At 43.4% G+C, this 22805-nt stretch overlaps 2 protein-coding genes and 1 long non-coding RNA gene across 12 annotated transcripts in view; all 3 read right to left on the reverse strand.

Annotated features, from left to right (window-relative positions):
* Positions 1-16096, reverse strand: part of KIAA1549L (KIAA1549 like) — a 103735-nt gene extending 87639 nt beyond the window's left edge. For all 5 annotated transcript variants that reach the window (XR_014693315.1, XM_084519988.1, XM_084519985.1 and 2 more), the window contains exon 1: positions 15660-16096. Coding sequence is in view for 4 of the 5 variants with exons in the window: in XM_084519988.1 (XP_084376114.1) it covers positions 15660-15822 (163 nt within the window). In the remaining variant the exon portion in view is untranslated. The remainder of the gene's footprint in view (positions 1-15659) is intronic.
* LOC311437814 lies at positions 1728-7715 on the reverse strand. Its single transcript, XR_014693728.1, has 3 exons — positions 7576-7715; positions 3153-3404; positions 1728-3048 (listed from the first exon to the last, which is right to left on the reverse strand). It is a non-coding gene; the product is annotated as an uncharacterized lncRNA (long non-coding RNA).
* Positions 16097-17367: 1271 nt separating the features above from the next.
* The window catches only part of HIPK3 (homeodomain interacting protein kinase 3), a 74563-nt gene continuing 69125 nt past the window's right edge, over positions 17368-22805 (reverse strand). For all 6 annotated transcript variants that reach the window (XM_084520206.1, XM_084520209.1, XM_084520205.1 and 3 more), the window contains one exon: positions 17368-21466. In XM_084520206.1, coding sequence (XP_084376332.1) covers positions 20990-21466 — 477 coding nt within the window. In that variant the 3' untranslated portion in view covers positions 17368-20989. The remainder of the gene's footprint in view (positions 21467-22805) is intronic.

Raw genomic sequence — 22805 nt, forward strand, 5'->3', positions numbered from 1 at the left:
TGTGCTGAAATTCTCAGTGTTTCTTCCAGCAACCATGCTTGTCGTGGTTAGGCTCCAGCACCACGAGTGGACGGCCAGCATCATCGCACGGTCTCTCGGTTGTCTTCTGCAGTTCTGATATGTTATTCCTATACTTTTGTTCTTGTATAGCAACTCATCTAATATTTCAGTTGGTGTAAGCATTACAACTGGCACGATTTTATCTTGTCAAAGAGCTCTCGCTTGTTGAGGAAAGTCAAAACTGGAAGAAGACACCAGCAAGAGATTACTTCAGTGCCCTTGGAGCAGGGAGGCCCAAAGGGTGCAAACCCCTTGATACTACTTGACAGTCTAAGGGCAAGAGAGAAAGAGACACAGCAGCCAGGAAAAATGCCATTAAAAATGTAGACCTTTAATCAGACCAAGTGGGCCATGTCAGTAAGGAACAGATTTTGGCCAAGCGGGCCACTGCTCTGCAGTGGGGCAAAGCGAAGCTATCACAGCAGGTGTAGAAAGAGTGTGGCATTAACAAATGGTGTAAGAAGTCACTCATTGCTGCCACTGCTAGTATTGGCCTCAGGAAACAGCGATATCCATAAAAAATAAACAATGAAATCACATGCTTTAATGAATTCGGCCTTTTATTGAAAGCTGAAACTTCAGAGACCTTTCGCAGTGAAAGCTGGAAGGCAGCTGGGGGCTGAACGCTGCAAGCAGCATCACAAAACGCCTCAGCTGGGCAGTGCCAACTCACTGCAGGGCAGCCACAGCACCCACCTTCCTCCTCTCTCCCCCACTTCGGTTTTGCTGAGAGTAGATTTCATGCATTGCTGGATCCTGCTATGTAATGACCCGTGTTGAAACCATTAGGAAGGCATTCTGGTTCTTCCATGTGACTGACACGACAAACCATGTCTTACTGAGCTGCTCCATCATCACAGCCTGCAAGCTTAACTTTCCAGAGCAGCTTTTGTTTTTCAGTGCCTGTATTTTTAATAACTTTAGCCAAATCATACAGGGATATTTCCAGTGTGAATCAGTAACTTACTTATTGTGTGGAATAATTCAGATACATATACGGATAGTGAAATGTAGTTCCATGTACCTGCCCAGGATGCAAGGCAACTCGATTTAAACCACTAGCACTGGTGTTGAAGGGCTGAATTTCAGACCCCCCATTCATTATTTTGGAGTCGTTCTGTGGAATGCTACCTTTCTTTGGACTAATCAAATATACCAGCTGAGTCCATAATCCTATAAATACACATGTCCAGCCTCAGCCCTTCATTTACTCTAGCAGTCAGTGAGCGCATTGAAGGTCACACAGGTGATGAAGGGACTGGAGCATCTGCTATGGGAGGAGAAGCTGGGTGCTGGGGCTGTTCAGCATGGAGAAGAGAAGTCTCTCCAGTGTGAGGCTTCCCCTAGTGTAGGGGAAGTGAAGATGATGGATCTGAATTATTCTCAGTAGCCCAGTGACAGGGCAGAGGCAACGGGCACAAACTGAAACGCAGGGAGTTTCATTTAGGGATAAGAAAAAGCTTTTTTTTTTTTTTTTTTTTTTTTTACCATCAGGGCGGTCTCAATTTGCCCAGAGAGGCTTTGGAGTTTCCATCAGCAAAGGAACTGTAGCTGATTGTCCGAGCTGGTGCACTAACACTGCCAGGGTTACCACGCTTCACACTGCTTCATTATGAGGAGCACAGATGCTAACTTACACTGTGGAAGAAGACAGTTGGCCTCAAGGAGTTGTTTCGCCTCAAGGAGTCATGAAAACAGAGCAAAGCTTTGGAAAAGTTCACGCTCTTATTTGGACACAGGCTGCTGTCCATGCCTCCCAGCTAAAGTCACCACAGGAACAGCACGCTACAGAATTGCTGGCTAGAGAGCGGGCTGATTTGCTGGACACTGTGATTACTCCCTATTGCACTGCACAGATGAAGAAAAGTGAACGTCCCTCTGAAGTTATCTACAAGCAAAATTTCTCAAAAAACACTCAAATCCCACACAGAGACCACCTGGGTGAGGCAGACAATGCCCCAAAGTCCCCCTGCCCATGGCTGTGCCCCTTTCCTCAGTATGGGCTGCCCCACTGAGGGAAGGGGCACAGGCACAGACCGGGCTCAACCTCCAAAGCATAACTAAGTTATTATTTAAGCACCAATATTTTCCTTTGGAGCCCTTGAGAGAGGATATTGTTCAGGAGAATAGGGCTGGGGAGCAGATTTGGCTGGCAGGTGTGAAATCTCTCCAAGGATGGAGACTCCACAGCCTCTCCAGGTGCTTCAGTTTGAGTGTCTGACCACCCTTACAGCAAAAAAAATGTTTTTTTTTTTTTGCTCAACAGAATGATGCTGAAGGGAGAAATTTAGCACAGTAAATAAGCTGAGGTTGTAAACTACTCTTCTATGATAGGATACTATAAAATTTGGCAAAGAATGATCTCTGCAGAGCCCCTGAATGACCCTGTAGGAACACACAGAGTGCTCTGCTGAGCCGTAGAGGTTTTTAAAGCACTGATTCCATCCTTCTAAAATTTTATGGGAGTATTCTCCTGGGGTTTTTCCCAGAAATCCAGGTCAAGAGCAGCGTTCATCTACAGCTCACGCTAAACCTCAAAATTAACTGGAGTAGGTACTACGTAATGTCTGCAAATTGCTTGCTTCTCCCCAGCACATTCTGCCGTCGAGCAGTTGCCTCGATCAGCGTTAGCGTTACCGCTGGAAGCACTGCAGAAAATATGCAGATTTCTGTTTGACCCAAAAAATAAAGCCCTAACCTTAGCATAGCAAATCGTCCCTGCAGAACTGTTCCTTACGAAGCAGACGGTTTCCAAACGGACATCGAGCTGTTTGTTGCACATTAAGAGACCTTCAGAAATGGCTTGGTGACAGCTTTTGATGCACCAGGAAGCTTGATCGGTCAGGGGCACCCAAAAATCACGGCTGTATTTGTGGTGCCTGCTCCATTTCCACCACAGAAGCAACATTTCCAAGCAGGGAAGGCCAGCGCTCCTGCTCCTCTGTTTACTGCACCAGCAGCTGAGTCATCACAGCCTCAACAAATATTCTGTAATTAGAGTTGTTCATTTTAACAATACTAAGCAGCTCCAGGGAAAAAGCCATAAATATTTATTAACATCTCAAGATTTAAACACTTTTGCCACACCATACCCTGACGGTTATCCTCCTTGGCAGCTTTCATTCCCCTCTAAGATGAGAGCTAGTGTTCTGGAGCCTTCTCAGAGAGCATTTATGCATCACAGCCAACAGAAGACTAACACCTTGCCTGCAGCTTCGATGGAGACAAAGCCAACGTTACAGGAGACGGCGTATCATCGGCATCACCAGGGGCAGCTCCTGTAGCTGAGGTTACTGATTTCTGTCCATAATGCTCTGTTTTCGCTTCCTTCTACGTCTGATGAACTGGAATATTCAAGAGGAGGTTTTATAAATAGATTGCTCTTAAATCAGATTTGGAGACACTGGAAGGTGGCATTTCAATAAAAAAAAATAAAATAAAAATTAGGGAGGAATTTTTTCTATCTTGTTCTCTCAAAAATGACTGCAGCTCTTTCTGTGACAAATATAAGCATGCAGATGCTTTGGAGTAGGGGTGTGAAATACAGAAATGGAGCTGTCTTACTGTCAAAATGTCTCTTACTATCCCTATGAATAACCAGCCAAATCTACTCATTACAAGCCTCTGAAGAAAAATCACAGTTCACTCCTTCTGAAGACCTGTTAGAATTCAGCACTGTTGGCAAAACTCCCTCTTCCCAACACGTATTCCAAATGAGGCCTTACATTTCTCAAACTAGACGCTCAGAAAAACAGAAACCCCCAATTTTGGTTTAAACGATTTGCATTAGCATCACGAGCAATGCTAATCATGAGCTGCATCTCTCACGTTCACCCTTTATGTTCAAAAGCACAAAGCCTATCTCAGCTGTCTCGTCCCAGGAGACCTTTCCTTCCTGCAATTCATTGCCCACAGCAGAAAACCTTTTCCAAATTCAGCAAGAGCTGAGGCAGTGGTCTCACAGATAAAAACTCCCTTCATTTCACAGCCCTGGCTCATTCCTAGCCCTTGATCCAGTCTTTACTGAATTTGACAAAAGCCTTCAAGGGCTCAAAAAATAAATTAAAAAAAGAGACTGTGAAATTGAAGCCCATCTTTAATGTATACATTACAGCATTACAGCCAGAACTGAGGTTAAAAAGACAGCCTCAGCCTACCTCTTCTCCAGATTTCTGCACCCTCTTTGCAACCTCCCTGCTATTTCAGTGCCGCTACTCTGGGTACGCGCTAATAAAACAACAGCAACACCAGCTTGCCCCTGCTGCCAAGTGCTTCTGAAGCCTGAATCTTGTGCATTAAGGTAATGGCATTGGTTCTGTCCCAATGTATGGCCACAAAGGGGCAGGTGAATCATGGAAGGGAAAAAATGAACAGTACAGTTGTAATACATGAATACATCACGTTTTATAACCCTACTGGTCAGGCCACTATGAATTTCACAGGCAATACACATAATAAGCAACCTACCAAACAAATAAGCCTATGCTAAATTACTAAATAGAGAACAACCCTTATTTACGCCCACACATAACACATCAAATAAAATACTTCTTCCACATTAAATAAAATACCAATTTCTAGGAGACAAGAAATGGAAGCTTTTAAGACAGAACTAGTTAAACAATTTATTTCACCATTTGTAATTCTGTCTGACAAAGCTATGAAATAAGAGAGAACAAAGGACTTATCCAAGCAGCTATTAAAAATTTGATACCTTGGCTATAATTAGTGCAGTTTACTGTGAGCTGTAAGTAGCGCTGATTACAATTGCAGCTTAAAGTCCAGGCACCTCACCACTTAATTATCAACATAAATAGTTTAAGAGTGTTTCACCAATTTCTATAACAGGGAATTCCACTAGATATGCAAATGAGACAATAATTAGCAAAGCATGATGTATTGTTGCAGCGTTAAGACCAAAGCGGAGGGCTGTTGCCAGCAATTCCATAAAACAGCAGCACATAGGCTTCTCCTATCTTGTTCAGCAGCATCCTAATCTTCTTCTTTTCAGACAATTAACAGCAAATTAATTGAATACCTTTATGGTATACTTGTTTCACCTGTGGCATGGAAGGCACTGCGATCAATGCCTTGCTCCTGCCTGCGATGCAAAACCCCACGGATGCTGCAGGGCAGGTGTTTCATGCCTCCACCCCAGCTGCCCAACAGCTTCAAGGAAGCCAGGGCAAACACGGGACCAGGCATTCAGACAGAAAAACGGCCGGGTACCTAGCAGATTCGGATTCCCCAGCATGGTAAAATGTTAAAAATAGTAACACTACCAACGTAGGCTTTGAGGCTTTAGCGTAAACAGCTTGTAGCACAAATGGCGCTAATAACACAGCGACTGCACTGAAGATGGGAAAAATTAACACTGGAAAAAAAAAATCTGTAAGAGATTTCATAGCAGTATTTAGAAACAAACCCATTAAAGATGCAATAGCTTCAATGATTAGTGTTATACTACATATGATTTCCCATCTTGATTTGGATGAGCTTATTATACTAGGCTTACTCATTCAAGTATCTGCCACAGCACTGCTACAAACACTTGTGTTTTTTCCTCTTAATGTCGTTAAATCACCTTCAGTGCTATAAGTAATAAGATGCTGATTCCATTTCAGTGCTGACTGACAGAAACTGCCCAGTGTATCTTGTTCAGTACCTAGATTTAAACCGCGTTTATTTGGTCTAAAAGCACCGAAAGCCCCAGCACCACTTATGTTTCCTGAGGGCAAGTCTCAGCCTACCTTCATTTCAAGTTTCACTGTACAGTATTCAAACATCAGGAGTGTCCCAAAAATCAGAAATGCAGGACAAATAGAGTTCATGGAAGACATTTGATTAAAAAAAAAAAAAAAAAAAAAAAAAGTATCAGCCTCCCCTGGGGCTCCGGAGCGTGAGGCCCAGGCACCATGCTAGCGTCGGGGCCTCACAGGCAGCGCCATTTCTTTCACCTCATCTCAACCTCTCAACACCTCACCTTTTTCGGGTTGTTCCTAGAGAACCTGCCTGTGCTCTCTTTATGTTTACACACTAATAATTAGAAAAGAATCCAAAGCCACTGAGTTTGGTTCCTGAGATCTCAATCACGTCATACAATTTCAGCGCTTATGGAAAAGATTAACGAGGAAATGGCCCATGCAGTTCCCTAAAATAAACTGCCTGTACTTTCAGACAGACATTTTCTTACTCGTCAAAGAAAACATCGCTAGGGAAAAGCAAGCAAAAAACAATTTAGTGGTGCCAGAAGTAAGATGCTCGTGTTTTACTCTCAAACACCTGATTTAGAAAATATGTGAAGTGGATGGCACAAAATACACAGAGTCCTTCACGAATTTGGCCTTGAAGAGAAGAGGAAGACTACTCAAAATTAAACACGAGTCAGCGAAGAAGGCTTTGCACTGACACCAGCAGACTGAACGGGACACAGAAGCAATACAAGCTGCTGGGAAAGGGCTACATTTTAGTGGGGCGTTTGCACGGCAACTACTGCTAAGGAGACAGGTTTAGAGAGAGAGAGAATAAATAAATATTAATAAATGAATATAGTCAGTAACGATGCTCTATTCACTACCACGATCGCTTCCATGAATGACCATTTGTGATTTTAAAAATCCGCCCATTTTCAGGCTGAAGAATTTTAATAGATTTCTGCCTTGTGGAGCACAGGTCATCACCCAAAACTAGTGATGGTGATGGAGCCATATACAGAGTCGAGTAGACAGGAATAAACAGAGTATTTGCTGCCTGCCTTGACCTCCTGGACGTGGGGGAAATGTTTTCTTAATTTTGTCAAGTTTCGCCAAATCATTTTTGGAAAGGGCAGAACTGCGTGGTTTCTTTCAGATATTCTGCTCTGCTGCAGTCTCTGGTGTTTTCACTGAGCAGCCGCCGAACACAGCCATGCCCAGAGGAAATAAAGGGTAATTTAGAAGGTAGGCAAGCTCTGGAAAAGCAAAGGAGCAATATGATGTGGTAAATATCCTAATAACACGAAGAAACACCACAGCCAGCTCAGTCTAATATCCTAGATCGGTCTTGTGAATGGGTAAACCTGACAGCATCCACTGGCTAATGCAGAACAGCCTTGCTTGGAGAAGGATCAAGCTTCTCCTTGCAGGGTTAAAGGAAAACCTACGTTGACACACATCGACCAAGGAGAAAAGCACTCTTCTCCTGCCTATTCATCTTCACTTACAACAGCAGCCTCAGTATAACCAACCTGCCTGAAGCAGCGTGGGTGGCTCTGAAGTCAAATGCAAATCAAGAGTGAATACAAATCTGAGGAAATAAAGACATGTAAAGAGCTCATTTCCATTTCTTTCATGTATTATGAAATTGTAGTGATTGTTAAGCCATTAACATAAATCATGGAGTCAGGCACCTCATAGCAGGCCAAATATTCACATAAAACAACAGCTGTAAAGCTACCACCTTCAGATAAACAGCGGATGATGGCCTTACAGCAACACAGGGAAAAAAGGAGGGAAGTAAGGAAATACATACACTTACCCACCAGCAATACCTTTACATAAAAGCAAATACAGGATTAACTTAATACACCAGCCCATCACAGTTACCGAGACATTCACTTCTTTATGCAAGAAGTGCAAGGGCTTGGGAGGGCAGAGAGGGAGAGGGAAGCAGCCATCCCTGCGCACAGGGGGGCTGAAGGCTCCCAGCCTATTATGCCAGCACCACCTAACTACTGCAGAACAAGTGCTGTTTTGTGCCACCTGTTTTTCAGTCTTTCCTATTAGCATCATAACGGGCTGCTGCTGTTTGTAATTACAGCTGAAGGCACGTGTAGATACTTTGAGCCGAAGAAAAGCTACTAGTTTTTCTACTAGTTTTAGTTTTCTGCTGTTTACTTTTGAGCCGTTTGTGCAAGCTCCCACTGGAACATACAGCTCTTTTTGCACCAAAGTTTATGCTAATGTCATTGTGCTTTAATATAAAATCCTAAAGCTTACAACAATTGCCCAAATCACACTTCATTATACTATAAATCACTGATCTGAAAGCTGCGCGTGGCAGCGTGTCCTCTTCCTTCCTCTCTCCAAAGGAAAGGCTGAGCACAAGTGATCCACATCACCTCTTTATGGGATTAACCCACAAACTTGGTGTCAGTGAGCAATTTCTGAATCATCCCTCAGGGGAAAAAAAAAATACCTTATTTCCAGAATGACGCTGAGTGTTGGACAGCACCACAAGATATCTTGGAAGACGGAATTTAATTTCATGCCTTTTCTAAATATGTGCACTGTGGTGTTTTGTTTGTGCTTGTTTGTTTTCTTTTTAGCAGAATGTCAATAGCAGTGTGGAAAACTGCCAGACAGCTTCAGTTACCGCTGCACCGATGAACACAGGACTCAGCACATGCTGAGGACATGCAGGACAAGGCACGTGCCATAGAAGAGGACTACTGCATGTATATATGTGTTCGTATAAACAGGACTGCATGCCGACAGGATTCCTGTTTCAAAGAGGAAAAGCCTGGAGAACTAGGCCAGACTTTTTAAGAGCTCATTTTTATTTCTTGGTACCTTCTGCCTGCTGAATGAATCAACACCTGTAATTATAATGTCTTTCAAATTGCACTAACAGCAGTTCTGTGGACATGACGAGCTGTGTTTGTGTTTTTTTTTTTTAGGGTTTTCTATTCTTAAGCCCAAAACCAGCTCTCCTTCCCCTGTGCACTGACAGCTTCAGATGCAAGCAGGGAGAAGGTGCCATGGCAGAGAGCGCTGGCTGTCGAATCTGATGACAATCAGCCAGAGGATTAAGAAGTTTTGAGGGGGGGCTGTGCCGTTTCCTGACGTTCAAGCAGACTGAGAAAAGAAGGGCAGGCAAAGGCAATTGATTTCATTTTGTTCAGCAGGGAAAGCAAGCAGAATATTAAAAAACATCCCGAACGCCTCCTGTGCCAGCAACAAGCAGCAGGACCCCGGTGTAACCCAGGAACAAAAGGCTACGTTTGGTTTGATTGCACTGGAGTCAGAACGAGCTATTAAAAGAAGTTGTGGCAGATGACTGGGTCCCGAAGAACCACAGGCAACACGCTCACGTGGCAGTTTTGTTTCGTAACTTCAGACTTGCTTCTTCTTTCGTTGTCTATTCTAATTAGTCCTTGATACGGAATTAATGGCATAATCAAATTAAATGCTTGGGAAAGTGTACAAATCAGCTGGCCTGAAAAAAAAAAACAAATCACACACACACACAACTATTAAAAACAATTAGGTGAATATCTCAATTTAGAAAGCTTTGACATGTGTAACATGCCTGAGTAACTGTACAGCAAGGGTGTTGCACCAGGGCTGCACAGGTTGGTTACACTGAGTTGGCCAAAGTTAACTTAAAACGGAGACTAAAAAATGAGGTTTGACACTGAGATTAGCCAAGGAAACGCAACCATGGGGAGAGGTGTAAATCGCAGTCAGATGCACTGCTGCTTTCCTTCTCCTCTGGATTTTCAGGGAGACAACTACCACCCGACAACTATTTCACAAGAAATATGGAAAGAAATAAAAAGGTGTAGGTCAAAAAAAAAAAAAATCTCCATGCTGTGACATCAGCTAAAAGTCTGGTGCATCAGCTAAAATGGGAATCCTTCAGTGGTTTACAAGAATAAATGCCAATCTTGTCACCGAGAAGAGCAGTGATCTAACAAATATCACATCTACCCCCCAAAAAAACACCATTTATTTAAGCGGAAACGGATTTTAAGGTAGCACAGGGAACTTCTGGCAGAGCAGAGCCCACGCACCGCAGGCTGAGCCCACATCCATTGCAGGTCACTGCGACTTCTCCCCTTGCTTTCCACGCGGGCAGGATGGAAAATGAGGGCTAAAATAAGCAGACACCAAGGCTAGGACAAACTAGCTATGGAAACACCCGAAGAGCTGAAATAATTCAACGTCAGTATGGTGAATCGAAGCTGGCTGTGAAGACGTAGAGGGATTTTCTGCGCGCACACACGCAGACAGCATTGATTTCAGCAATAACTGCCTACCAAGACACAGGGAGAATCAAGTTAGCAGTTCAGTAACTAGAGAAACTATACAGGAAGATTTCTTTGGTCGGACAGCTGTAATAACAGCCCCAGAAATGCATCCTCCACAGGCTCTGTACAACACGCTACATCATCGTAGCCTACGGTTAACACTGGTGAAAACAAATTGCATCCCCGGAATATCTTCCTGGGAGATTATCTCTTCGGGGTAATTTTAATTATCTGCCTTATACTGGAAGTATTGCACATATCAAAAGATCTGATAAAATTTGAATATTCTGTACTTTATTATCTCGGTCCCGTTGCCATTATCTATGACTTTTAATTCATCGCTGATTTTTAAAATGAGCTATTGGCTTTGCAACGAAACATACGCCGCACAGGCAGGTCATCAGTGTGGTTCAGAGCTCGGCAGCGTGGTGGAGGACCGTCACTAATTTCAGATAAGCAGTGTGTGTGCTTCCCTTTGAGCTTTCGAGGAGTCTCATTAATTGCAGCCACTGGCTCGGGGCCCTTTGGAGGACAAAAAGGAGACCGGTATTGAAATGACTTTCCACACGCCACCTCCTACATAGGACACTGACCCCATGCTGCAAAAAGAAGGAAGCCAAAGCCACCGGGAGAGGAGAACAAACTGGCTGAGATCTCCGCGACCTCACCCACATGAGCAGCAGATTTTACTCTAGTGCTAATACAGCCCTAATATCCTACCTCTTTAGGTGCACCCAAGGAATAAAGGCTTAATAGCCTTCACCTAGCATCCCATTATCTGCCTGAAACATCTACAAAGAAAAGAGCATCAGGCAGCTTTGGAACTGGGAAGCCTATCCAACTCAGCATGCTCATCCTCTCCTGTTTACCCAGTCCCCTAATTACCTCCTCTCTAGATCTATCTCCAACTCATTCATATGCACAGCTTTCAGCGCTTGCCTTGACAGATCAGTCCCAAATTTCCTCCTCACCTGCACTTGCTGTAAGGCAGTTAGCTCTGTCTCAGTCCCTAATTCCCTCCTACCTCTCTTTCTTTTATGCCCTGCCCCTTAAGCAGCATCAAGGCTGCTCCCTCCATAGTTTCAGATGGGATTTCCAGGGAGGCTTCCCCAGGAGTTCAGGGCAGAAGCTCCACAACCACAGGCGGGCTGAAGAAGCATTGACTGGTTTTGAATCAGGCTTTTTTTTCCAGTTGCTGATTGTCCCCTTTATTGCCCCGGTGTGAGGAGACACAGCAAACAAAGCCCAGCGTTTATCCTTGTTCCCTAATACCGTAACATTGGGACGGGGTAAATGGGAACTGCCCAATGCAGGTTCTGGTATCGCTGCGAGATGATGGGCTGAATTAGCAGAGAGATGATTTGATTAACAAAGAACAAAAAGAGAATAGGATAACTAATGTCCAGGAACACATCTTTATGGACAATGAATCACTTCACATTAATTTTATATTTCTATCAGACTACAAGCTTGATCGACTGGCCTGAGATGTCAGTGAGGCATTTGACTTCATATCTCACATTCTGATTAATAAAACATAAAACGAATGTGATGCATATGCAGTAGATTTAAAATGATTAAATCGAGCAGCAGTGCTTCGAGCAGACTCCCACGGGATCGATCTCAGCCTCGCACTGTTCAAGGCGTTTATCAGTAACTTGGAGGAAGCAAAAACCCTCTCAGAGGAAAGTTCACAGGTTACAGACTGGGAAGGAAATGCGTAATGAATCAGGCAGAGGCAGTCACCTGTCAGATGGCACATCTGGAAATACAGACCAACTTCAGGGAATAAGTGTCTACGAAGGGGAACAGTGACCCTGGGGAGCCTGTCCCGGTGCCTGTGAGGAGCCTTCTCCTAACACCCAGCCTGACCTCCTGCCTGGTGTGCATTTGGCTGAGCCATCCGAGCGAGCTCAAAGCGAAAGGCACGGCTCCATCTCGGTGTGCGAGCAGCTGTGCTTGGGAAAGGCTTCTCACAGCTCTTCAGTCTGCTAAATAAGAGAGCTGGAAAATGAAGTGGGACTTCCTCGGTACAGAAATAAGACACAGATTTCCAAACACGACAGTGACATCCTTTACTAGGAATTGTTGTGAACTACCCAGCCCCAGAAAACATTAATTAGGATCACGCAGTCTTTTAAGGATTATTCCCTACCCAGAGCTGCTGCGCTTGTGCATCAGTCACTGTAAAATGGCAAATCTCAAGGTCCATCATGTGCAGAAAACAAATTCAACAATGTCAGTGATTCCTTTCTTACCTAAATGCGTTTACTAATACTACCCTTGCTGACCTAAACCTTTTACTAATACTTTATTTTTTATTTTTTAAATTCACAAACAGCACCCCCTAAAAAGTTTAATCCCTGCTGCCCCCTTGACTCACCCAGCCAGCGATTGCTGCCTGCAGCCAACTCAGAGCCCGAGACTCTGGTTTCACACCGTGCTGCATAGGAACCCACACGCAAAATGGTAAATTGCTTCCTACAGCAAGCAAAACTTTTGGTTATTAAACAGCAATGAATTCTGGATACTGAACTGATACTGACGCAAGCACAGGGAAATATATTTACGAGTTTAAAAGACTGAAAAAGAAAACTGCATAAAGAAAACCAGGCAAGGCTGAAATGGTTTCTGTGCAATCAGCTTCTCAGAACCTCAGTGGTGAGCAACACAACATCATCTAAGTCATTTTTATTATTTTCAAAACAAAGACCAGCTGTTTGGTAACAATCTGTTCTCAAGGATAAACTTCAGTTTTTCAACTCTTTTCTTGTCATTTTTACGTCGGTTGCCAACGTATTTTAGTGGCCTCAGTTATTTCATTATTTTATAGCTACTACAGAAAACAAATGCCACATCTTTGTTTCCATCTCTTTGGGATGTCTTCTGACATCTTAATTTCCATAAATTGCAATGTTTAGCCTTTCCTTTGAGTTGCACACTTAAAAAATCTCTACCTTAGCATCCGTAAGTCAAACAGGTTTATAAAAGAACCTTCTTGTGTTACCCTAGCTAGCAACTACGTGGGGTTGAACATATAGTTTCAGTACAGTGAAATCATCATGTCACTAAACAACACAGTGATGCAGGACAGTTCTGCTGCTTTTTTATTAACTGATATACAAATGGATTTTGATTCGAAGAGCTCGCCTCAGGATTTTTTTTTGTCACCACCCCACTGCACGAGCACTTGGGAAAACACCACGTATGATCGGTGCGTAGATTGTGCAGACAGGATTTCCTAGACAGCAGCCAAAATCACTGCAGACGGGGTTTTTGGTCATTATGAAGAAAATGTATACACGTGCATGGAATATGGGAGGAATGTCAGGAGCAGAGCTACTGCAGCAGCGCCAACTGATGGATCAAGCCCGATCATAATACCTGAAAGCAGGAGCGTTTGGCCACAACATTTACCTTCTTTGTTTATCTTGCACTACTTTTATCTTCCTCTACTTTCTCCCATATATTCTCCATGCTCAAAGACAGTAGAAATCAGCTGGGGAGTCTCCCCTAAAAGAACACCACACTGCTGCCAGGTGCACGGCAGGACAGCCAAGGTACCACCGGTAGTTTCAGATCTACAGCAACGTGGGTTGGAGAAAGCGTGGAAACAGGCTCTGCCTTCGAAGTCTGAATATTTATTTATTCTTTCCAGCTTCGCACACCTTTGCACAGCTGCTGGCGAGGCCCTCCCAGGCCCCGGGCACGTTGGAGTTGCCCCTCAGCCGCCCGTGGGCATGGGATCGCTGCTCTGGTTTGCAGAACGTGACTGGCCTTTCTTCTTGTGGCAGCAAGCACGAGATGCACATGTGCCCTTTGTGTCCTGTCTCACGTGCCTAGAGCTACCACCAAAACGTTGGATCAAAGCCTGGCCTTCTCTCTTGTTCACTTCTTTCTCAATTCCAGAGCATTTCGCTTTTGGCCTTTGTCGTAGGCCTCTTCAAATGGAAGTTAGGTTTAAGAACACTACAGCTGCCTCAGCAGCAGACTACGTGTGTGAGACGTACAGGGGTTGGTTCTCCTACACCTTGCACCTCTCAATGTCTGAAGCCTCCCAGTGGTATCCCACCTTGCCAGGGGGAATGCAGCGTTCAGTCCACGGCCCTTAGGGCTGCAAGCGAAATGCCAACTAGTTCAGTAAGTGCAGTAGCTCCTTCCTCAGGCTCGACAGAAGGGAGTTAAAGCAGTAAATAAACACCAAAATGCTTATTATTTTTAATGAAATGTTGACATGTTTCGATGCCGAAGCCTAAATTCATATGCAAATATCATCAGTATTTATTTCAGCAGAAACAACTGCTCCCAAATGACTAAGAAAATGCCAGAAACAAAATTACTCACATTCCCCTTCCCTTTATTCATCAACCTGATCGCGAGCTGGTGTATCAGATTTCAGAAAATACTGCAGTGGAGACTAGAGGCTGTCGGATACCCATTACATGACTGGATGGCTGAACTTGGCTGAAAATAAGATTGCAAATTTCTTCACTAACCATGGGTTTAAAACAAGCAGCAAATATTCTTTACAGGCAAACTGTGGACACCTTTCATCCTCATCTAAGATCTGGGGTGCTTACCTTAATCTAAGGAGAACAGTTTCACCACGGTTGTTTCAGCATATACGAATTTAAAGTATCTTGTATCCAGACAAATCCTAAAATCGGCAATATTTTTTAAGAGCTAATGGGGAATAACTCAGGTCCAGGAAAGCAGTGGGAGCATGGTAACTCCTGACTGGTGGATGCATGCTCCTAGAGGCCTGATTTTTTCAGCCCACGTGGTAGGTGCAGGCACAGTTTTGAATAAAATGAGTCAGAATTGGAAATTCTCCCTGTTCGTTCGCCCATCCTTGCAGAGGGCAGGTATCTGCACCTGTTTTCCATTGAGCTGATCAGGCAGAACATTAAAAGAGCAACCTGAAATGGCTGGTTTTGTAAAACTTGGGTTTGTATTTCTGGAGAACAGACTTCTGCCTTCCTGGACATCCTCCTCCCGTGGACACACGGGAAGGAACAGACTTTCCCCTGGCAAGTTCATCGTTCAAACAGGCAAGCACAAAGGATGACTGACGGACTGACAAGGCAGCAGGTGTATTTTAACGTTTCCAATCCCCGATTCCCCCACTGCAGCCCCTGCGATGAGCTGCTGGAGCTAATGGCCAACACATCCACGAGCAGTGTGCCTCCTTCACTGTGCTCACACACGGGTGTGGACACGGGTCCTTTGGGTCTGTGCGGGCTGGGACGTGGCCCTTTGGGGACAGAGCAGCTTTTTGGGGCTGCCACGAGCCGTGGTCACGCCGTGTGGCCACCGTGACCTCGCTCCTCAGCCTCCGTGCCCCCAGCGCCCTGCTTCGTCCCCACACCGCGCGCTGAGGTGAACCCACCAAGAGGACGAAATATTTACCAGTGGGTAGGCAGGCACGTACATGCAGCCTCTTCCCATATATATATATATATAAATACGCTCTGGTGGAGAAAGCTGTGGTAAAAATGGTCCCCCAGCCCTAAAACCATACGTGCTCGCCTCCCACCACCCACCCCTCGCCCCCCCCCGGCCCCCGAGGCCTCCCCCAGCCGCTCCTTACCCTGCTCGGCCCGGCCGCCCGGGGCGAGCGCGATGAGCGCGGCCGGCAGCAGCAGCAGCAGCGCGGCCCCGGCCAGGCCCCGGGGGCCGCCGAGGGGCGGCGGGGCGCGGGGCGGCGGCGCGGAGCCGGGCCCCGGGGGATGCGCCCCGCGCCGCCGCGACATCTCTAGAGCAGGGGCTGCGGCGGCAGCAGCAGGAGAAAGAGGAGGAGGAGGAGGAAGAGGAGGAGGAGGAGCGGGGGGCTCCGCATGGCGCCGGCGGCCGCAGCCGCAGGACGCGCTGCCCGTGCCCCTCCTCGGCTGCAGCTCCGGCACAAAGCGCTCCCCGCGCCGCCAGCCCTCAGGGCGAGGGGAGGCGGGGAGCGAAGGGCGGGGGCGGCGCCGCCGCCGGGACCCAACCCTCGGTGGGCGCCTCAGGGCCCCCCGGTGCCGCTCCGGGCGGTGCTGCCTCGCAGCGCTAATTGGCTCCGGGCACAATTAGCGGCGAGCGGCTGCCACAAAGGGAAGATGGCAGGGACGCGGCTGCCACAGCCACGGCGCTCCGGTGAGGGGCAACGCCGGTAGCGCAGGGCCCTCTGGCGGCACCGCGCCCTGCCTGTGTGGAGACTCCCCTCTAAAACCCCTCTCACTACCTTCACCTACCAGCTTTTGGCAGAAGAAGCTTTATAGACACAGACCCAACAATAAATTAACTCTGACAGCGTTTGTTTCTGGGTCTAGCTCACTCACGGTCACTCTCCTCCTCACCACAGTCACTCTCCTCCATTATACGCTCTGTGCATATAAACATTTATTAACACTTTTTTTCCTAACATTTTTAGTTTAAGTCCTTTTAAAGACACGTATTTCGCAGCATGGTGTACTGGGTCTGGCTGGAATGTTAACTTTCCCTGCAGCAGCCCATACAGTGAAAGTAAAACCACCACACACGGTGAATTACCCTTACAACCCACGAAAATTCACTCAAGTTTTACCAAGAAACTGCACTTAACCACTCCCTAGACCTACCTTACCTGATTCCATTTACCTTCATGGGTCAGAAAGGTAATTTCAAGCCCTCAGAGGGGTATCCGTGCGTCCACACCTGGTGTTGGGATCTGTTGACTTGTATACAGGCTGCCCTGTATACATGATAACCACATTTTTTAATCCATTGCTGTGTAAGTTACTCACATTAATGCGAATCTGCCCTCATCGTCAGCACTGTAGGGCTTTGTGAGTGATAAGGAACAGCAGCTTCTCTGTTGCTTCCCAGGGCAGGACCATCTCTCCAGCTGAAAACCAAAGCTGATTCATTGATAAAACAAAGCGTGATCCCCAGCCAGCTTGTCCCACTACAGTTCTGCAGCATGTGACAACTCCATTGAGCCCGAAGGCTTTTCCCTGAATGAATGCTATCACAACTGCAGTACAAATTTGTCCTGTGCACTGAGTGCTGGAGTCTGGGCCAGATAAACACCTCCTCGGGTTGCACGAGCAGGGCACACAGAAAAACGTACCTTTTGGTTTGGCTACGCTAAAGGCAGATTGCTGAGACCCTGCTAAGCATGCCCTGCACGTTGCCAAAATTTAAAATCTCGAACCAAAGAGAAGCTCAGTCAAATGACTACACCATAGTTTAAGAGTTGGAACCATTCATGTGATTTTTTTCCTTGCCTTTACCTTAACCCAGCCCGGATCTAACACAACAACAAAGAAAGCCACCAAAGATCATCTGCTGCAATATATATTTTAATTCAAAGTGAATCTCGACAGTAATACACCATAAATTCTTATTTTGACACTCACCAAAATAGTCACCTGGAAAACCCGCTTTTTGTGACAAAGTACAGAAGGCTTGGTCACATTTAAATCACTGAGAACTAGAAAGAAATACTATCGCAAACTGTAAGAGACATTACATCCATAAAAAATTTTCCCAGTCCTCATATTGTAATATTGCACAGTGCAATTGCTACATGGCGAACTAGTGTAGCATAGAAATCCAAAGCAAAAATAAAAATAAAAAAAAAGAAAAGAAAAAAAGCCACAAGTCTACAAGTTGTTAAACAGTAACAGTTCAAACTTAGTAATCAAGTCTCTATCACTGGGTAATTCTAGAACAAGTCTTCCTACAGCTTGCAGTGTGATTTAACTTTTACTTAACACAAACCAAGTTAATTAGCAGTAAAAACAGAAAATTTAAAAACTAAAACCAAAAAAAAAAAGTTAATACAGTAGCATATTTGACCAATAAAACACCCTGAAGTTAAAAACTGAACACAAGAAATTCATATAAAATCTTGCAAATTAATTATGCAGATATGCAATTCTGTAGTCATGCAGTGTTTTATTTAAAAAAGGCATTAAAACAGTAACAGGTATAAATGCTTCTCAGAGGATGACTTTGTGGTTTTTGTTTGTTTTTATTTTTTCCTCCCACAGAACAGGCCTTCTGCCTGAATGCTTTTTTTCTGCAGTTGGGCCCTGGACACTTGGACTTACAAGAGTCCGTTCTCTCAGAATGTATTGCAGGATTGGGGAAAAGCCATCCGTTACGTTGAATTTAAGCTGTGGCAGAATCCCAAATCTGTCGTCCACTGAAATGCAGACATTCCTAAACTTACAATACGTATAGAAAGAGCAGCAGATCTAACGTGGGGCACATTTACAGCAACTTCTTCCTGCATACGGCAGGCTACTGTTGTGATATACAGATTATTGTGTCAATTTAACAAGCACAGTCGCTTAAAACCTTAAGCACAGTAAAAAGAAAGTACAGTAAATACATTAGACCACTGAAAATCCCCATGGCCCCAGAAAAAAAAAAATGCAGTTTTTTTTTTTTTTTTTTGTTATCACAATACAAAATTCATCTACTCCATTTGCATTGGTGATTTGTGGTGTGTCCATTGCCTGCAATGGAGTAAGCACCAGAAAAGCATCAATTCCCACCACGAGGGAGTTAACAGAAAACAATCTGCTGGACCATATAGTACAGGTTTGAAGTGGCAAGGTGGATATCCAATTTGAGCATTTTCTTGACTCCATATATTTAGGCTTTATCTATGTGTTGATAAGATTTCAGATTAATCAGGATACTCCTAGTTCCTAATGCATACTTTATATACACATTTATACTTGTACAAAATGCATAGAGCTGATTACTAAAAACACTGAAACTTTTGGGAAAAGTTAGGTTTCTTAATTTTCAGTGTGATTAAAAATGTACTGCTGGTATTTTTGTTTGTTTTATGATCTAATACTGTTGTATTTTAGTTATTACTTAAAAAATAAATCAAATGTAGGCACATTTATTTCATTCAGACATTCATTAAATAAAACACTGCTTGTGTTAGTGGAGTAAAGAAAAAGTTTACCAGTTATTAGCTTATTGACAGAGTTAAAACTCAAATGCTTTGCACTCTTATTCCAGTCAACATTGCAAAGATTGTATTCCAGATTTTGTTTTAAAAAAAAGTTAAGTCAAGCCTGCAAGATGCAGCTGCTTAAGTGTCTACACAATGCCAATATGAAAACATAAAAAAAAAAATTAAGTTACATCAATACATCCATTTATATGCAGTGATGAGCTCAAAGTTAATGGAGATAAAATACTGATGCAAATAACACACCCAAAAAAAACATATGCAATCATCTTTCATCATTTACAGTATAGTAGTTACGACACTTCAAACATGAAAACAAAAGTTTAAAAAAAAAAAAAAAAAAAGAACAACCCAAAACCCGGCTTCTATTTCATGTAATTAGACTTGTACAGAAATCAGAAGGCTAAGAAAGAACTAGTTAATCACCTAAGTTCACAGCTATCTGAAGTGGCAATCATTATATAGCAGCTTATCTATGATACATTCAAGATAAATGATACAATTTATTACTTGCCCATAAGCTAAAACACAGCCTCAGTTTCATACCTTCTTTAAATCCCATCTCTACACTACAGTATACTTGAGGTCTATGAAAAAAGTAGCTACCTTTTATAGGAAATGGATGATTAAGTCTTTGGTGCTGCAAAAGCAACTTCATTTGAACAAAACGAAAAACAAAAAGACACACCTCCTAAGGAAAAGAAAAAGAATGCAAAAAGCATGTCATTTACGTCCCTGACGGAATGTATTAAATAAGCAAACACCCCCAACAGGCTAAAACAAATACTATCATGTAAAAAGACTAAAATCTCTCCCATGCATAAATGAAAGATTGCACACAAAGAACTCACATCTTTTCAAGCTTCAATAGTAAATATTCTGCTACTAGTTATTAAATACTGCATGGTTTGCTCAAGCTAAGATGAAACCACATCATGAATCAATGAGCACTTTGCTTTTTCTTTCATTATCTAGTCAGTCATGCCTACTGCACCTCTAAACATTTTATTATATCCAATTAGACAAACACTTTTAAAATAAACTACTTAGATTGTATTGCAGTTCCATTTAACAGTATGAAATACTGTGTTGTGTGTCACTACTCAAGAGCTACTGAATCAACTTTCCTTAAGCACTACTAAAGTCTTTCCTCGAAGCTAGATCATTCTGGGAAAAAAAGACAGCAAAGTTCAGCTACAGCAAAACATGCCGCCTTCTCGTAAGGAAAAAACACCCAATACTAAAATCATACCACACAAAACCCAAAATGAGCAATACGCTACCAAAAAATCAGCAGATCTGAATTTTTAAGTGCTGCAGTCCTCAACATTGATATATAAGTAATAACATTAACAACCTCAAATATTTAAGGCACTATGTGTGGGAACGGTTTACAATGCAGCTGAGATTATTAGGACAACAACATTTAAGAGCAATGTTTAGGCTTTTTTTTTTTTTTTGCCCATGCAAAAGACACATGCAATGTGAAGAACAACAGCTCAACTTTTAGGTAAGTGACTCAACATTTAAACACCAAGATACGTAACACAAACAAGTTACTTCTACACTGTACTGCTGACATATGTGCATCTGTTGCTCTAATTCTGTACACTGAATGGCTTCCCAAATGTAGACGTGTCTTGCACTAGTTAGAAGGCAATTTTATAAAAAATAGCAGGAGCAAAAACAGATTTCTGCTCCCATAAGTCACCTGTCTAAAGTTACTATATAAGAAGATAACATGACCAAAGACAAGTTATACCAAATGTGCAAAACACGTTAAAAGTGAGTTGTTTTTTTTTTTTTTTTTAAAGCTCAGAGTTGTTTAAATTGCACCCAAGTCTACATGATTCAAAAAAATAATTTTCCTGTTGTGCCATGGCTAATATTTAATAAATACCATGTTTCTTCTTAAATCAAACTTCTGTGTCATTGAGCTTCCTCAATATACTTTATTTGAGTTCTCACATAAATGGATACTGGCTGAGTTTTGTCGGACTCAGTGGAAATCCTGTGTAAGCAGGTGATGCTGCAATGTACGAATGTGGTGGAAAAATTGGTTTGTACTGAGTCTGATGAATGGTTGGGGAAGGTAAGAGGCGGGGATTTATGCCAACTGGAACTTGGTGAACTATACCACTGGGGTGAGATAGATTGTACGTTGGATGCTGCAGTAAGGGTCTTGAGGTACACGGTGAGGCAAGGAGGTGGGCGACAGGCGCAGCAGTACTCAGGGGTGCCGAGGATGGGTAGGGAAGAATAGCGGGCTGTCCTCCGAGGTGGGTGCTTCCAGAGAGATGCGCGTGCACGGCAGTGGGATTTGGACTTCCTTGGGGAAGGGAGAAGGCGTGACTGGCCACGCTCGCTGGGATGTAGGCCTGCTGTCTGCGCTGAGCGTAGTTCCCGTTCCACTCCTGCGGCCCAGAGCCAAAGTGCTGAACCTGTCCGTACACAGAAACAGACAAAGCTTAATATTTTTTTTTTAGAGTATAAAGACGGTTTGAAAAATGGAATAATGCACTAAAACTAATCAACTTAAAATCAAGAGGGATATAGAGACGGGAGTAATTAAATGCTTCAACAAAAAATATATTAGCTATTTAGATAGTAGCACAGACAGGAAATCTGACAATAAGAGATGATAAACAGAACACAAGTTGTTTTAATGCTCTTGCAAAAAAAAAAAAAAAGAAAAAGGTAATATGCCATGCTGGGCTGTTTTAACAGAAATACCATGTATCACATGAGCAAGGTGCTTATTCCAGTCTACTCAGCACTGGCTTGGCATCAATTGGAAGTGCTGCATTCAGTTTGGGCACCATAATGAGGCACAAAGAGGACAAATAGGAGAGAAATTTTAGAGGAGAGCAGAAAAAATAATAAACGGATTGAAAATATCTGAGACAACTAGGCAAACAGAAGTCTAGGGCTATGATCACAGGAAGGCGTGGCAATCATTTACAGTTACAAAGACTAAAAATCAGATACTCCCATTAAGTGACACAGATCTGAAGCTACACAGGGCATCTACCAAAGAAGGAAGGCTCAGCATAAATTTTTGTCATGAAAATAACATCCCACACTTCCTGCTAGGAGCCTGAGGAGCTGCAGCCGCTGAGAGATTAAAAATTAATACTATGCTGATCACATTAAGGTTTACTTAGAATTAATTAAATCAATCCTGCATGATTATGCAGAAGGGGAGATTGTGTCACCCACCCAAATGTTTCTTACAGTCTCAACTATTCAAGCCATTATCAGTAAATCCTCTTATCTACATATAGCATACTTGCATTTAATATTTGACTTACAAGTTAATATCCCCTATTTAAGGCTTACACAAACAGGTTTCCTCTTTAAGACTTACACAAACAGGTACTGTTCTTCTATTAAATGCACCTCCAGATATCTAACCAAAAGCTCAGTGCAGCTACAGCTCAAAATTAATTCATTAAAAAGGGGCTTAAACTTAACGCTGTGTGTCAACTTCAGTTCTCAGCCACAGTAGACACATTTACTACATTGCTGGGTAATGATAAAAGCAGCTTTTAAATCAGCCTTGGGTATCTTCCAACATTGGACTTAACTAAAATCCCAGCTTCCACCCCCTAGCTTTGCTACCTGGATGCAAGGGTAAGGAAGAGTTGAGTTTGTTAAGCTCAGTCTCTGGATACTCAAACTACAAGTATTTTCATGCACACTACTAACAAAACACGACAAAGACAGCTCCAGTTTCTAACTGTACACTGTAAGCATTTTAGCATTTGGATATAGGAAAAA

This window comes from Aythya ferina, assembly GCF_964211825.1.
Source record: "Aythya ferina genome assembly, chromosome: 5".
In the NCBI taxonomy this organism is placed as follows: domain Eukaryota; kingdom Metazoa; phylum Chordata; class Aves; order Anseriformes; family Anatidae; genus Aythya; species Aythya ferina.